The sequence below is a fragment of the Hippoglossus hippoglossus genome, chromosome 14 (genome assembly GCF_009819705.1).
Source record: "Hippoglossus hippoglossus isolate fHipHip1 chromosome 14, fHipHip1.pri, whole genome shotgun sequence".
In the NCBI taxonomy this organism is placed as follows: Eukaryota; Metazoa; Chordata; class Actinopteri; order Pleuronectiformes; family Pleuronectidae; genus Hippoglossus; species Hippoglossus hippoglossus.
This window is the reverse complement of record NC_047164.1, coordinates 13,240,535-13,257,310: the sequence shown is the minus strand read 5'-3', so window position 1 is coordinate 13,257,310 and position 16,776 is coordinate 13,240,535. Positions and strand designations below refer to the sequence as shown.

General features: G+C 39.4%; 1 protein-coding gene across 2 annotated transcripts in view; it reads right to left on the bottom strand.

The window, feature by feature from the left end:
* Positions 1-858: 858 nt before the first annotated feature.
* The window catches only part of ppp3ca (protein phosphatase 3, catalytic subunit, alpha isozyme), a 28,085-nt gene continuing 12,167 nt past the window's right edge, over positions 859-16,776 (bottom strand). Inside the window, exons 7-14 of one of the 2 annotated variants that reach the window (XM_034606254.1) lie at positions 10,320-10,397; positions 10,114-10,208; positions 8,355-8,480; positions 8,180-8,260; positions 7,424-7,508; positions 7,109-7,206; positions 5,680-5,730; positions 859-3,783 (exon numbers count right to left, since the gene is read on the bottom strand). In XM_034606254.1, the coding sequence (XP_034462145.1) occupies positions 3,605-3,783; positions 5,680-5,730; positions 7,109-7,206; positions 7,424-7,508; positions 8,180-8,260; positions 8,355-8,480; positions 10,114-10,208; positions 10,320-10,397 (793 nt within the window). In that variant the 3' untranslated portion in view covers positions 859-3,604. The remainder of the gene's footprint in view (positions 3,784-5,679; positions 5,731-7,108; positions 7,207-7,423; positions 7,509-8,179; positions 8,261-8,354; positions 8,481-10,113; positions 10,209-10,319; positions 10,398-16,776) is intronic. The other variant, XM_034606255.1, reaches the window with a different exon arrangement.

The window sequence follows — 16,776 nt, the reverse complement described above, 5'->3', positions numbered from 1 at the left end:
CTGGCTCATTACTCTTTTTGTTGTCTAATAAATTGAGTGATTTGAACACTAATTTAAGTTTTCGAGGTCTGAAATCTCGAGAAAACCTTGTTCTGTTATTCACCTGGATTTGTGTTTGTTAGCAAGTGTCTAGTAAAGCTGCTGCTGCATTTAAGATATTTTGCTTGTGATGTATGCAAGTGCAGTGGCTATGAAGCATAGACTGTATATAAAGATGGACTTCTCCACTTCCTGCCACTACCCATAATATCCTGGATATGAACGCTGACATCTTGTAGCAAAGACGCTATTGACACCAGAGTCTTCACACTGGAGCCACTATATCAAGGTCGCACCTATGCACGCAATCGACCAATCGTGAGTCAGTCTCAGTTATGTCAATCATGATGTTTTACCTTGTTTTATAATATCGAGTACTTAATACCAAACCTACTGGTGAGAACTACCTAAAACCATCCGTAAGAAGTAAACTTTTGATGCGTTTTTGGACTTTATTTTGTTAAATGTCCCATCCACTAACATAGAGGAGGCAAGGCTTTTGAACTATAGTTTAACCAGCCACCAGGGGGCGAACAAGACACTGGAGGCTTCCATTTTTGGGTCCATCTTTAGTCAGTCTATGCAGTGAGTTATTCATCCATCCATCCATCCATCCAGGCATTCATATCTATCTGTCTATTCATCTATCTGTCTATTTACCTACTGATACCGAGATCAGGTTCTTGGTTGACTACGCTGAGCACAAGTAGCCCCTTATTATTTTATTTATTGAGGGTTTGTATCTGGATGTCAGACAGAAAGCTAACATAAGCATTAATACTTCCACCCGGGAGAAGGAAACGGTGCAACGTATTTTTGTTCATGCATATTTTATTCAATAGTAAAAAAATGTGATTTGTCCCATAGGGCATGCTTACAATGTGTGTATTGTTTAGGAAGTCAAATGCCAAAACATATTTCCATAGATAATAAAAAATGTTGCAAGATAAAATCCATTATACTTGTTTGTTGAAATATGCATGTTGACCATACAAGAACCAGAAACAGAGGAGGGAAAATAACCATAAGCTAAATTGTAACAATAATAATATCAGCAGTAAATAGAACCAGAGTACAATGTTTCCTGTTAAATGTTAGTGCGACACATGATTTTCTTTGTGTCCATTTCATTTACATCTGAAAACCATGCTATCATGCTTTGGCAGCCTGAAAGTTGCTTTTCACTGAGATTATATTCATTCACACTATTGAACATTTTCTGTACATCAGTACAACAGAAAGAAAAAAAACACAAGGCTTCACGTCTCTTCATACGATAAATCAATATAAAATTAAAAGCAGTGGTAATAAATAACAGAATGAAAAAAATTGACAGAACAATCAAAGGAAGCCTATTTAAAAAATCTGTAAAACAAGACAAATAAAACAACAAACATAATTCAAAAAAATAAAAGAATTCAAGTTTACTATTTGAAACACAACTATCACAATTATAATCTCACGTAACAATTAGGAACTTAACTGCATGCATTGATGCGTTCCGTACCATAAATGCTGTGTTAAAAATCGCCTGTCCATCCTCTCTTGTCATACCTTCATCTTTAAATAGAAAGATGGAAAATAAGGTAGAAAAAATATTGATGCATGAAAGGAAATTCTAGAAATGTATGTGATAGTGTGTGTTGGGGTATGTCAACTTTCCCAAACTGCGTATTTTGAAAGAAACGGGATGTTTCCTGTTTTTCATTCGTTTCTTTTCTCTTCCTCTATCAGTCAAAAGAAACCCTTTCAGTGCCACTTGGCATTTTCTGATGAACCGACTTCTCATCAAAGGATTTTGACACGTTAGTTTATGTTTGGATATTTGAATCACAGTGTGGGTGCTTTTCTCAGCCTGTTTCTCAACTAACATTAGTGTAGCCTAGAAAATTTGATTGAAAAACAAGAAATCATAGTGATTAACACACTTAAATGCAATATTGGATTGCCCTGTCTACACTGTGCTTAGTTTTCAAGAGGGAAGGACTTCCGACTACATCAACATTAATATTTTTTTTTTCTCAAAAGTAGCATTCATTAACAAAATTTTAGTCTAGAAGCATTTTTCAAATCCATTCAATACATTTCAGGATATATTCCAAATGAGACAATGTGTGGTTGTTAAATTCTCTTCAAACAAAAACATATTTCAATTTTTGCTAAATCACAAATTAGTAGAATTCCCTTCTCACTCAGTTCTATTACGTTGTGTAGCTCCTCTGCATCGCATCTCACTGAATCGGTCGCACAGCAAAAAGTGCAAAAAAGTCAAAGGCGGAAAAATGTGTACTTGATGACTGCACATATTCTTTTACTTTCTCTTTAACAACAAGCAGGTGAGAAATAATCAGGTAGTGTGTGACAGCAGAGGATGTCCCAGAGTTCAAAATCTCCCCCCCCCCCCCCACCCCCCACCCGTGTTGCAGAAATAGGCGTTAAATGCCGCTTTGTTGCCATTCATAGCAATGCAGAGAAGACCATGATTCAAAGCCTCCTTCAGTATATACTTTCCAGAAAGAGAATTGCGAAATGTGTGAGGTATAGCTCGATCAAATGCCATGCTTCTCTGAGGCTTGAATAATTAGTGGAGAGGAAGAAAATAACTTTGTGGATGTTCTGGATGAAATACTAATCCTCTGAGTTTGGATGGAGATTCGTCTTCATATGGGACGTTGTGGTCCTTTTTGGAACAAATTTCAGATGTTAAATCTCAGGGTTTCATCTGCTGAGGAACCCACAGGAAGAATCAGACTCAAATTTGACTACTACTCCTTTCGTCCCCTCCCTTTGTTCCCTCATCCCCTCCAAGTTATTTCTAGCTAGGAGATGACTGATAATAAGGGAGGAGAGGAAAGGAGTTCACTGAGACATACGTTGGAGATTGATATTAGATTGCAGTGGCTTTGCTGGTTAGGAAGATGGTGGCATCTTATACCAAGGTAAATCAATAAATTAAAGTCCACTGGTAAGATTGCGCTGCAAGTTTTTCAAAGGTATACAGTTTGTTTCTTTTTTGCTTTCTGTCTCACAAAGTGGCGTGACTTGGTAATACTAGCAAAACAAGTAGGTAAACAAGATTATGTTGCTCAGAAGTGAATTTGTGAGTGATCTATAATAATAAACACTTTAGAAAATAGTAAAATGATTTGTGTGGCATGGATACTGCAGTTATGCCTTCTGTCAGGCCCTGTCAGGACGGAGCAGCCATTTGTCAGCGCTCAGAACAACACAGCCCCCAACAATTCAGTCTGTAATTGAACTGACAAAAGGGAACAACAGGCAGAGACGACTTTAAATCACATGTTTCCCAGACAAGCTGCAGCCTGCTGGCCTCCACTCACCCCCCTGCCGTCTACCGTAAACCCCAGCTCCCCCCTCCCCCAACCGTGCAATGACACTGTCATGGAAAAAATGACCCTTTTTTGCTCGTTTTAGATTTGCTGCAGATTTCATGTTCTGTCTTTGGGCCTGTTTGATTTCGATGCTCTGAGGCCTGAATTCCCGATTTGGCAATGTCTTGCTGCGCAGCGCAACAGCGGCACAGTTCTGAGGCTCAGATAGCCCATCACTGGATGTTGCTGTTGTCATCCGTGCCATTTGCCTCCGACATATTCATCTTCCCCATGGATTGACCCACATGGTTCACCCCATCCCTGCGAGGTGGCATGCGCTCGTTGATGCGGTCCAGGCCCTTGGCCTCTTCAAAGCTGTTGATCTTGTGCTGGGGAGAGAAGCCACGGATCGCTGCAAAGAGAAGACACGTAAAAAGGGATGAAGCTGATAATATTCCTGATATTTTGAGTGAAGGCATTACAAAATCGGAACATGATGTCAATAGGTCCTGAAACTGAACTACCACGCTTTTGAATAAAAATAATACCACACAATTCAGAGGCATTGTCACCAAAGACGACAACTGAGCCTATTTCAATGACAGATATACGTATAAAATATATTATATGATGCTTTAAAATGTATTTTTTTCACATGTTACCCATATAAGCTGTTCAGTCATTCCTGCAGTTGACATTAGTGACAGGGCAAAGAAGAAGCTTAAGATGAAATGTCAGACTTTGATATTTCAAATATATATCATATAAAGTTGACACCACAGACAAAAACTCTAAAAAAAGCAAAACATTTCAGTCGTAGTTGTCAATTGTTCAAATGAAATAAAGCTTCTTTAGTTTTTAGGAGGCAACATCGGCAGGATGGCCCGGTAGTGCAATGGTTATTTTCCTGTAGATGGTGCAAGTTGACATATGTAGAAATAGACTAAAACAACCTCATGTCCATCAACTGATATCCTCACCTTACATGTCCACCCCCAGTTTCCACAATCCAGTAGTCGCTTGTAACTTGAAATATTTGTATTCTATTATTTCCTAAATTATCCAGACACATATGATAGCAAGAAAATGAACTTTGACTCTCAATGTGTAAAAAAACAACCATGGCCAATGTTTTCCATCCTGCTAAATATTTTAAATAAAATATGCATTTAAATAAAAAAAAGTACTTGTGATGGTTATGGTCGCTGTCTCATCATGGGCGATCTTGGTTAGTGAGCAATGATTACCTTCGGCATGTCACAAGGAGCTGAGGCTTCAAGATGCATATTTCATGTTGATGATTCTGTTTCCTGTTCTTGTGCATGCAACACTTTTTAGAACCAGATGGAGGCCATTTACAAGCCAAACCCAAACAATGAAGTATTTTAATCATGCATCTCTTAGCAGCACTTGACTTTGCAGTGTTTAAATTTATTATGAACGTTCCCTCAAACCTTAAAAAGCTTTTCCCTTTTCTTAATTTGCATTTATTTTCTAGTGTTACGGTTAGGGTTAAACCTTGTGACCTCTTTTCATTAGTCTGGAAGGTAGAATGCACTGATTGTCCAACTATTCACGTTATTTTCTCTGTTCCCTGGCCCCGCAGCACATGTGCGACCAAACAGCGACAAGATCATGATCCCTCACCAGCTTCCCATCCTGCAAATACGGTCGAATGTAAGTTATTTTTCCCTTTCACCAGCCAGGAAGCATTCTTTGATAATTATTACTGTGCATGCCTATGTTACAAAGAAACCCCATTTATCTCATTTAAATTCACATTTTTAGTCAGTTAGGTTTCTGTTGGTTTGTTAGCAGGGTCACATGATGTTAGGGCTGATCCAGGAATCTCTTCCCTATAACTTCCTTTAACAATGCGAGACAGGGCCTTGTTTTTTCTTTTCACATTTTCCCAGATTTGCCAGAAAATAATTCAATATGATAATATTGAATCTTGATTAAACATTTTTTTAGGGAACTGATATCTATGAATGTGCAGCTTCATTAAATTGAAGGGGACTGTTGGGCCGTGGCAGACGTATGCACTCTACTGAGTACTATTCTAGTTTTAAAAAGTATCTTCATCCACTCTAAAATAATCCTCACGCTCTAAAATTTTTAATCCACTCATTTAGTAGAATTTCTGTTTTAATGAATACTGCAAAGTAAAGTGCTGGCCCTATGAAATGTCGCTTGATTGAGTCTTTATTATGTGAGTTGTTGAGTGCATGAACTTGTCGGTGGCAGGTGGCCTCTGCAGCAAGAGATGTGTGTTTTCGTATGGGTTGGAGGAGGAGCACGGATTTACCTTCTCCGTCCTCATCATGCGGCTCGATGGCTTCAATGGCTTCAATGGTGGCTGAGGGGGAGGAGGGGGAGCAGGTTACTCATGACAAAGCCATGCAAATGTAAAAAATGCGGCCCCGGCGTGAAGGCGGCTCGTTTCAGGTTAGATGAGATACACATGTTCACCGGCAATACAGCCAAACCCAGAGGAGCCGCGTGCATTAATGCTAAAATAATTCATGTCAAACATGGGGTTCAAAAAAAGAAATGAAAATAACAAACAGAGTGAGTGACAGAGATATTGAGATGGAAAGAGTAATAGATAGAGCAGAGGACAGAAATACATTTGTCTGGCGTTATTTTAAAAGGATTTTTTATGATTTCAAAAAAATGTAATAATATCTCAATGAAAGTTCTTTGTATTGCTGCTGTCAGCACACGGGTAGTGACACAGTCACGGATACCACAAGCATAAACCTTGATTTGAAAATACTTGTTGATTTAAACACTGAATAGAATCTGGGCTCTTTTTGGATGCTTGTGTTGTTCATGTGAAGTGGCTCAGTGCTGAGGTAAAGAGCTGGAGAAGATCCAGAGAGCTAAAGACAGACTGACACTTTTCTCGGAGTTGATCGACCAAGGTACAACTAAAAAGCAGATAATAGACTTGAGACGGTGAGAAATAGAATTCCAAGTGAATTCACATGTTCTGTCACCTGTTTGTGTAAAGAGACAATTGTTTGTTAACACTTGAGCTGTAAGAACCTGTAAGACAAGGGTTATGAGGGTGAGTTTGTTTTACCTATTTCTATCCACATTGTCTGGTACTATGATGGAAACGCTTTTCAACTAGGAACCTTTGCAGGATCCTTCTTGCGCTACCACCACAGGGACCAGGGTCTAAATATACCCCCCCAAAAAGGTCCCTGGTCTGCTGTTGTTGAAGTGTTCTCGGTTTTTATAGCATCATTGTTGTATAGTCTTCTGCATTTCTGCATGGTGGACTTTTTTAGCCTGACGAATAAGGGAAGGCTATGTCATTACCTAAAAGACCCAGTCAGCAAGAGTTTGTGAATGTCTATGTCATCGTTTCCAAACATCTCTGTTCCTGCACGTACGCCCCAAATCACATCCCCGGAGTATTCAAACTAAAACTGGGCCAGCAGCGTTTTCAAACTTCTCCATTTCAGCAGCTCTAGGAGTAGTGTGGACACCAGGCATATCAATATCAGCGTTTTCAAAAGAAAAACACTTTCGGTCAACTCTGCAACACGAGGATCTTCTTTTAGTTGCCTAAAAGTGAGTAGAAAATTGATAAATATGGTAAAACACAAAGGTTGCTGGCAGCTCTGCATTGAAGACAGAGAGAGAGAGAAAGAGAAGGAGAGAGGAAGGAACTGAAAGATGGAGGAAATGATGGAGGAAAGGCTTATGCTGAGCCTTGAGCTCACCGCTCTGCAGTGTCTGTCTGCCTCCAGAGAGAACCCCGCTCGGCAGCATGCCAGTGGGCGTCAGGCCCTTCAGCGTCAACACATTTTCACTCTCCTCTCTGCAGGAAACACAGACACACGCAAACAGGCCAGAAAACTTTGCTGAACCTTGATCAAACTAGAAGAAAAAAGATACTTCATACTTCACTCTGACAACACATCCACTCCCTCTATTCATGTCCATGTACACACACGAAAAAACCAATACAGATTCCAAATCTGAAAAAAACACTGTACACTCATTCTTACAGTCTCGTACACAAAGATAGATTTTACCTGAGAACTTTGAACATGTTGGCCATTTTCCCAATAGCTCGGATCTTGTTCTTGATCACCTCCTTACGTGCAGCAGCTGCATTGGCTGCAAAGAAAATTAATGCATTGTCATTATATGCTTTTGTGTATGTTGGGTTTTAGGATGCATGAAATAATCATACAAGTAATAATAACTAAAACATGATTTCATGTGTTTCGTGGTAATTTGGAAAATAACAATATTTTACTGGTAATTTGGGCTGCTGTAATGCATTAGACACTATTTCTGTTCCCACATGACTCCTCATAGCCTGTATCTGGATTTTGTGTCACTTTCTTAAACATTGTGAGAGTTTTTTGATGAAAAGATCCTGCAGATTTAGGGGATTGATATTAATGAGTGCATGAAAAAACTCAAAATCTGGTGAGTTTAAATGCTGTGTCATAAGGGGACATTAGATGCATTGCAACAATACTAAATTTGAGCCAGTATTTAAAGGTGATAAGTTTGTAGAAGCACATGGAAAAGAGAATAATTTGACGCCTGATTTTCTGCCTCTTAGTGAGAAAGCGAGGTGAAAAATTCCAACTAACTTGGCACATTCGATAAAGGAAGACGCTTAGTGTGAAGAGTTCAGATGGGAACAGTGGGAAATGTACACATCTCGTCTCATGAAGGAGTTTGTTTAGTTTTGTGGAGTCTGAAATGAACTCGTGATGCACTGATGATAAAAATCAATAATTAATTATTCAATCGTTAATTGCAAGTCTTCTCACCATCAATGATCTCGTCTTCATCATTCATCATGAGTTCATCATCAGAGCAGATGCTCAGCACATTCACCAGCATTTCTGTGACTGCATGGGGAAGAGATGGAGAGAAGAGAGAATTAAAAGATAAAGATGTGGTGTTGTCTTAAAAACACCAGACAGACATCAGCAGGTGTCATACCCTTCTCTCCAACAAATGGCAGAGACCAGGTGAACACGTCCATAAAGTTGGGCAGCCAGTAGGGATGGGGGGAGCAGTTGAACTGTCGGATGTTCATGACGTTATTTTCATACTTCAGTACAGCAGCTGGTGGGGAAGCAGATATAAATATCGCAGAGCCTGGTAGTTACAGATTTAGTACATGATTATATTACATTTCTTACAATAAAAAAGTATGTATAAAGTATAATACTATGATGTTTAATAAAACTAAAAAATCCATCTTGATTCATTGTCTCATAGTTGCGTCAAGGATTTGAGTTTTACAGAGACATTACATTACAAGCATTATTAAGTAAAGAGGCTGAGGTGAATAAGATTTCTTTAAGATAAAGACAATACCAAAGATTACATGATGTACTATATATAAGCTCTGCTGCCTTTATACAACATCATTAAAACATGAGATATACGGTTGTAAAGTATAAATTCATTACAAGAGGCATAAGCACTTATTAATCAGAACCAAGATATTGATCCGCAGATTTTATTGGAAAATGTGTCTTTATCACAGATAAATCAGTATAGACATATACTTCTTAAAGCTTTTTTTCCGACACATAAGTCAATAAAATAAATGATAAAATAAAGAATTAAAATGTAGAGCTACAATCATGGATAAAAAAAAACTCAGACAGACGTTTTGAGTAAGTTTATCAAAATAAAAATATTGTTTAGGGACATTGCTATAGTCCAAAACATGTCTAGCTGGTCGTCCAATAGGCAGCGATGTATCGATGGACCAAAGCAAGAACATTTTTGGTTTTGTTTCTAGTTTTTGGTAGATGGTAAACAGAACCAACCCTTACAGCAACTGTCACTTTGTTTTTTAGTGTGCTCTGTGCAGGATCTATTCATTGCATACTCTCATAGCCACATGCACAGCAATATTTCATATATGCTTCAAATGTTTATTATGTTCGATGGTGTTTTCATATTTATACAAACAGCCCCCTTGTGTATGTGCAGAGCGAGAGCGAGAGCAGAAAATGAGACATTCAGCCGCCAGATGGCCCAGCTGAGGCCAGGGATCGCTGACACTGTTACATCAAGAGGGATAAAGCCACATGGAGATAGTCAGCGATGCAGACAGTCCCTCCCACACTCCCCATCTCCCACAGCCCATGGCAACCAAGACACAGGTCGGAGAACACAAACAGAACGGGGGCTCCCTGATGCATTCTAATGCCCGTTAACAAGCTAAACACACGTACATTAACTCAAACACTCTAGTTTGTGCTGTTAAAAGCGTTTTTATGGACAACGCAGAGGAGCCCATACATCACATCTTTCTTAGATTTGTTTCCCATACTGTGTCTCTTTCTCCAACACCAAGTTGTACAAAGGGAAAGTTATAAGTTAGAGAAGTGCAGGCGTTACAAAGGTACTGGAGTTTGGGCAACTCTCTTTTTCAACACAGGCTTTTCTCTTTCCTGCTTAAACATCTACTTCACTAAATGAATCTCTTCAGACCATACTCATGCCTTTATATTGCCTTTGATATCCTATATATCATATATCATATACATATACATATATATATATATATATATATATATATATATATATATATATATACATATATATATATATATATATATTCATTCTTTTTTTTCTCAGCTGGAATAATTCCTCTTAGTTTATCTGTGATTCTTCGGGGGGAAATGATCTGATCCAGGAACAAACGAAAGCAACAAAACGAACAAAGACATTTTCTGACCTTTGTTGTTGTAAACATCCAGGTAGTTTGGCGCTGAGAAGATGGTGATGAGCGATGGAAATCCAGTCGTCTGACTTTTGCGGTACATGCGGTAGCTTCAAGGCAGTCAGGTGGAGGAGGTAAAGAGAGAAGAGAAGCTCATTCTCACACGTGTCAATATGTGTCTATTTTTGTTTTAGTACAGGTGTGTTGTAGGGATAACATACCCTGCATCTTGTGCTTCATGCGCTCGAATAATTGATAATAGGTTATTGCTCTGTAGGAACTCACAGACAGCCGGATAACTGGGAAAAGAGGGAAAAAACATTGGTGTTAGAGATGTCACTGAACATGCATTTAAAGCCCCGAGAGAACAGAGAATGACAGACTACAAATCAACTGACTGTTGAGTTCTGTTACAACTTGACAGAATTTTCAAATATATTTTCTATCCCATCTAACAGCCGCCGTGCTTTTTAAGCTGCAGGTTACTAATTCAGTTTTACGTACTAAAAAATTAAAAAAACAAAGATCTGCGCTCATGAATGCATTTATGAACGCCACGCTGAGGATGATGCAAGGCTGTGAAAAACCCATCCACAAGCTACCTGTTGCAGTGAGACACAAACTAACCCAGAAAGAGGCAGTCACATCTTCCTGCCCCCTGAGCTCTGACAAGAAATGTGCCTTGAAGGGAGTGAAGCCTGTGAGCAGACAATTAAGTGTAATTAAGTGGTATGATGTTGCTGCTGTGTATGTACTGTGTATAAAATGCAAGCTTTTGCCAGAAGGTCTAGTTAAGCGATATGCGCTCGACACACTCAATTCATCTGCTACTGTTAAAAAGCACATGATCCGTTTACTGGCCCAACCCTTCCCACTGCTGCTGCCCATCTTTTACAGGTCTGTTCACAAGTCACGTTGTTGCACCTCAAGCTAAAAGTGGAGTTTCTTTGCTTCTGACAGTAACTCTCATCAAAGGGTTTAGTCCCCGCTAAGATGCTGGCGATCACTGAGTCGCCTAAGCTAAGTATTTAGATCAGGAGATACTTCAATTGAAAAAATGTTTGGGGTATGATAAGAGCCGAAAGTGATGTGATATAAATGAGTCTATTTGGCACAGATCTAGACACTGGTGGTGGTTGATGGGATCCAGAAAATGTTGAGGATCTAAATGAGAGGACATGAGTGGACGCAGCGAATCACTGAAATGGCAGCAGACGGAGAGGAGAGCCGATTCAGAGTTTGACAGCAAAGACATGATAGGCTGACTGAGATCCTATCAAAATCTGATTGGATTACCTTCTACGCCCAAACAGTCAGCAGATTAGAAGAGGCTGAGAGAGTGAAATAGTTGAGATAAACTCTTCCTGTTTGAACTTAGCTTTGTTTGCTTCTGCTGAATGACATCTGCTTATTTCTCGTTTTATGCTCCAGCCCTTTACCTATGTCCAGTAACTGTGTCTTTATTCTAGTATTTGAGAATTAATTTCTTTGCCCAACAGCAAGAGGGCTCTTGGTTCAAACTTGAATTCTGAGTTTGCATGTCCTTCTCCAGGTACTTCAGTTTCCTCACAGTCCAAAGACAGATAGGAGTTAGGTTAAATGGAGACTCTAAAATGACTGTAAGTGGGAATGTGTTGGTCACTGTATGTCAGCAATACAAAAGCAATGAAATGTTAAATATCAGAAATAATTGAGAATTAAAATATATTTTAGTATATTAAAATATACTAAAATATAGTTTAGATTTGGCTCTTTTTTGGTTTTATTCCCTAAGTAACAAATAATAATACATGTTTGGCTTCTATCTTCAAAAACAGCTGTTACCAAAGCCACTAATATAACCTTCAAACACTGAATTATTTGTCATATAAATGTGCTGCTAATAACTGAATCATTTCCCATGGACTAATTAAAATGGTGATATTATCTTTTTTATCATCTCTGTTATTTCTCCATATCTTTCTGGCCAGATGGACAATGAGCTGTTCAATAGAGGAAGATGACACATGACTTCCTGTGTGACACCTCAGAATGGAGTTGTGTTAGCTGTGGATCAGACATGGAGCAGACTTAGCACCAGAAGAGAGAGTGAAGTGCTCAGGAAATATCAGACCTGTGGGACAAGAGGGATGGACAGGAGGGACAAGAAATGAGAATTAGGACACGTCCAGCTGCAGTGTGAGTGCAGACGATCATTAGGCTGCTCTCACCGCAACTGTTATGCAATGCCAAGGAAGTTGTGTTATGTCATTCAGACACTGTCTCATCCCCTGATTCCCTGATAAAAAATATTATAGATAATAGTTTGATTAGCTCTTTTAAGACTAGAACGATTCATGCCAGTAAGTCAGCATCTCCTCATTCTGTCCCCTGACACCACATCCATCCATCCATCCATCCATCCATCCATCCATTCAGCCATTCTTCCATCCATCAATGCATACATAAAAATATTAAGACACTAGAAGATTGTTTTATTTATTCCATATCAATCATTTTGATTTCTGACCACTGATTGATAACCAACAACCAATTCAACCCCAGCCATGTTTTTATCCTAACCTAAAATACCATTCAGTATTATAGGATATCCTCCCCAGCAACAATCCTGTCTTTTGGCACTTCGTCGTCACTGCCGTCCGTGGACCTATCAAACTTTCACAAGTGTTTAAAATATTTAAAAAGGTTTGTACCAGAAAGAAAAACAATGAGACTGCTGTGCCCCGCGCACCTGGCGAAACTGTGCCATGCTCATATACTGTATCTAGGTCACAAGGCTACATCATTCCCTTGGTGGCCAATATAGAAATGGCTGCGTTACACATGAATATGCTGCAACTCTTTCCACCATGACTGACAGTGCAGCCGAACATAACAGGAAAATGCTGCTCTCAAGAATGTTACGTAACCGTCTCTATTAAAACCACATCCACAATTCATTTCTAACTCAGAAATAAGGCCAATTATTACATTGCACCTTGTAAACGTTATGTTCATGGTGGCTGCAAAGCAGTATTTTCTTCTCCCTTACAGTCTTGTGCACAAACGTCATGTACAAATAAGAATCCTAATGCACTTTATGTCTTAATTTATTTTTTGTCCGTTCCAATGGTATGTATTGATTAGTGCGAGGGAACACAGTGCAGACACTGCTTGCCTGCGGCTCGCATTCCTTCTCTCCCCTTTGTGAAAACACACAATTATGTGTCGTGAGCCTGTGAGAGAGAAGGAGAGAGAGAGAGAGAGAGAGAGAGAGAGAGAGAGAGAGAGAGAGAGAGAGAGAGAGAAATTTGACAAGTGAGTATGAGTGAATTCGACAGAGAGAGAGATGGAAGTGTTGTGCTGTGAGTGTGAAACTCACAGAAAGGTTTTTTTTCTTTCTTTCCCCTGAGAAACCCATCTGTCGAGCTGATGACCATAACATTAATATCCCCCAGTATATAATAACAATATTTTCGTCAAACTCCATGAATATTTCGCTGAGAAATCAGTGAAAATGTTGAAACATTGCGAGAATGTTAAAAAGAGAAAGAAATTCCTGAAGCCACCCCCTGATCCACATCTCAACCCAAATTTAAGTAGTTCTTCCCCGACCTATAACAAATCCTCCCATCAGGTTTCATGGAAATGATTGAGTGGTTTTTGCATAATCCTGGTAACAAACAAACAAACAAACCCAGACAAAACTAGAATGGAACTCAGTAGAGCTCATTCCACCGCCAAGGTTCAATCTAGCTGCACCAAATGTCACACATTCATAGAAATCAGTCCCGTAAATCTGCCTGATTTATTTGAATCAAGATCCATTAATTATCCCCTGGGAAATCTGTGAAAATGCCTCATAAAAACACGCTCTCTCACAATGTTAAAGAGTGTGAAAAAAAACCCCGGATCCAACCCCCCTGATCCTGATCTGCACCAAAATTGAAAATTGAATGGGTTCTTCCCTGACCCGGATCCTTCTGCCAAGTTTCATGGAAATTAGTTGAGTAGTTTTTGTGTATCCCAGGTCACAAATAAACAAACAAACAAATAAACAAACAAACACTGATGAAAACAAAACCTTCACGGCGGATGTGATTAAAAAGAACAAAAAGTATCACAACTTAATATGTAGTGTGGCCAATAGACTTATACAAACTCTTATGCATCACTGAATAAGCTGTTGTGTTGTGCCTTCACATAGATCATATATAAGCTATCATATATAAACTTCCGGGGATTTTTTCATGGGTATACATTTCATCACATCAGGGCCATGAAAATTTCATATTCAGATGTTAAGGCCCAATGCATCCGTTTGTTCATAGTTACTAACAAAACAGTGGAATACCATAGAAGAGCGAAGAGCAGACTTTTACTGTTCAAAACTCTGGAGGCACCGGATTTTCTGCAAAATTTGTTGAATCTATATTTTAAACATTCTCCTCAGCTCTGAGGAACGGAGCAAAACTGCTCAGTATTGATTTTACAGAACACGTTTAGGGAGTGAAAATAACACGGCCCAATGCACCAGTGTGTGTCTGCGTGAACGGCTCACATATTGCAACAATCAGTCATTGTCAATGTGTAGCTTCAAATCAGTGATTGAATTGTAATGTCCCTCCCTTTTTTCTTATTCCTGCTTTATCTACTTCTGTTTCAGAAAGAGATTTCCTTGCATTTCCCAGAAATCCTCGGGAGAGTGCGGCTCTCGGTGCTGCATACATACTGTATCGTTGGCATGAGACATAATGATGGAGAGGTAAGTTTGAGAGTGAGGGCAGAACAAAGCCACAGGGAGATAGATGACTATTATAGCAGCATCCTCCACACATCTACAGAATAATCCTCACTAAGCTCCTCTCTCTCTCTGTTGTTTTCTTATCGTGACCATTTAACAGCAGTGAGAGTGGGAACTAAACACCCTTCACCTGGGTTTTTCCTGTATCACATTGCCATGGGTTCCTGTGAACAATACCAGTATTACCATTCACTCATGTGTCAGCTGGGATTTTACCTTTTTTAACACCTTATACTTTTTAGTATTAGTGACCATTTTCGAAAGGAAAATATGTTTTCATGTTGCAGGAAATCACTGGTTCATCTCAGGATCATAATAAAATCAAGTTTCAGATACCTTGAACAAAGTAGATCACAATGAACATTTAATGAATTTGTTATCTCAGATGTTTAATTGGTCTTGAGCAACAAGAAGAGTTCTCTAATGGTCCTTCTTTGAGGTGGAACTGCACAAAATAATGTGACTTCAATAAAAACAATTATAATAATGAGAAAAATGGTGTGTTGCCTTAGCCAGCTGATTTCTGAAACAGAAAAACAAATGGCCCTGAAGGAGAACAAATATTTAAAACACATTCAAACATTTCAAAACCCATCTGTCCATTATCTATACTGCTTATCTTTTGAGGTTCGGGGGGGGGGAGCTGGAGCCAAGCCCAGCTGAAACTGGGCAAGAGGCGGGGTTCACCCTGAACAGTTCACCAACGTATTGCATGGCCAACAAAGAGAGACAACCAACAACCATTAACACAATTTAAATATCCAGCACTAATGTGGATATTTTGCAAAGCTAACTATTTCCTCTGCGTTTGGGCCACAATGTGTTTGCATCACCGCTTACTTTGTGCACGCCCACTGTCGCTTTGTACATATCATTGCACTTTGGGCCGTTTGCCAGAATGTCTGGTGACGAAGCAGATTCCAAATATATAGATAAAGTTTAGATATAAGTTTAAAAAATGATGTGCCACTGAGAATGCTCCCAATGTTCTTCTCTGTCATTTAGACTTTGGGTATGCACCAGGAGGAGACAGTGCTGTCCACCACCCTGCCGCACCTATTTAACAACCTTATATACCCTTCACTGGAAAGAAACCAGCAGTAAGGCAGAGCAGTGTGCATGGCGCCACAAAACTGTCACAATGGATTCACGTTTCATCTTAAAGTTACCAGGTGATCTCACCTGCATTGGAATAAATAGTGATACAGAAATTTTGCACTTTGATTATTTCATCTGATATCACTTGAAGCAAACGTTACTTCTTCTGAAAAAAACACTGAAATGAGATGTGAATCTAAACTGCATCTCTCCTGCACCCACAGTCCAGGATGTCATTTCCACTTAAGTGGAGGAATAAATCTTCCCGACTTCACTTTTTGGTGATTTGAGTGGACCCGCGACTCCCACGCAGGAATCTGTGCCGCTCTGAGCCTTCATTAAGAAAACTCTCACCACAACTGCCACCTAATCTCTTCTCCACACCACCACCTACTTCCACAGCTCTCTTCCCTCTCACAACAATATTAGGACAGCGCTCACTCCTCCTCCTTTTACATGCTCTGTCGCCGAGGTTTAATAGCTGCACAACAGACCCATTCCCAATTCTCCTCGCTGTTAACTCTTGTATTTTGCTCTGTCCTCTCTCTGCCTCTATTTTTATTTGACATCAGGTTCACCCAGCTAATCCTCTGTCGGTAAAACAATTGTTAACCACAAGGCAATACGACCCATTTACTCACAGACACAAACGTTATCCATAAGTTTTAAGAGTACGCTCATTTCTTGAATCATTCAGTCTGTTCAAACGCACTCTGCTTCCCGTCTAATTCCATTTATGTGGTGTTAAGTGTGCATCTATTGTTTGTTTGGTTCTTTGTGGGGGTTTTATGCTCAAG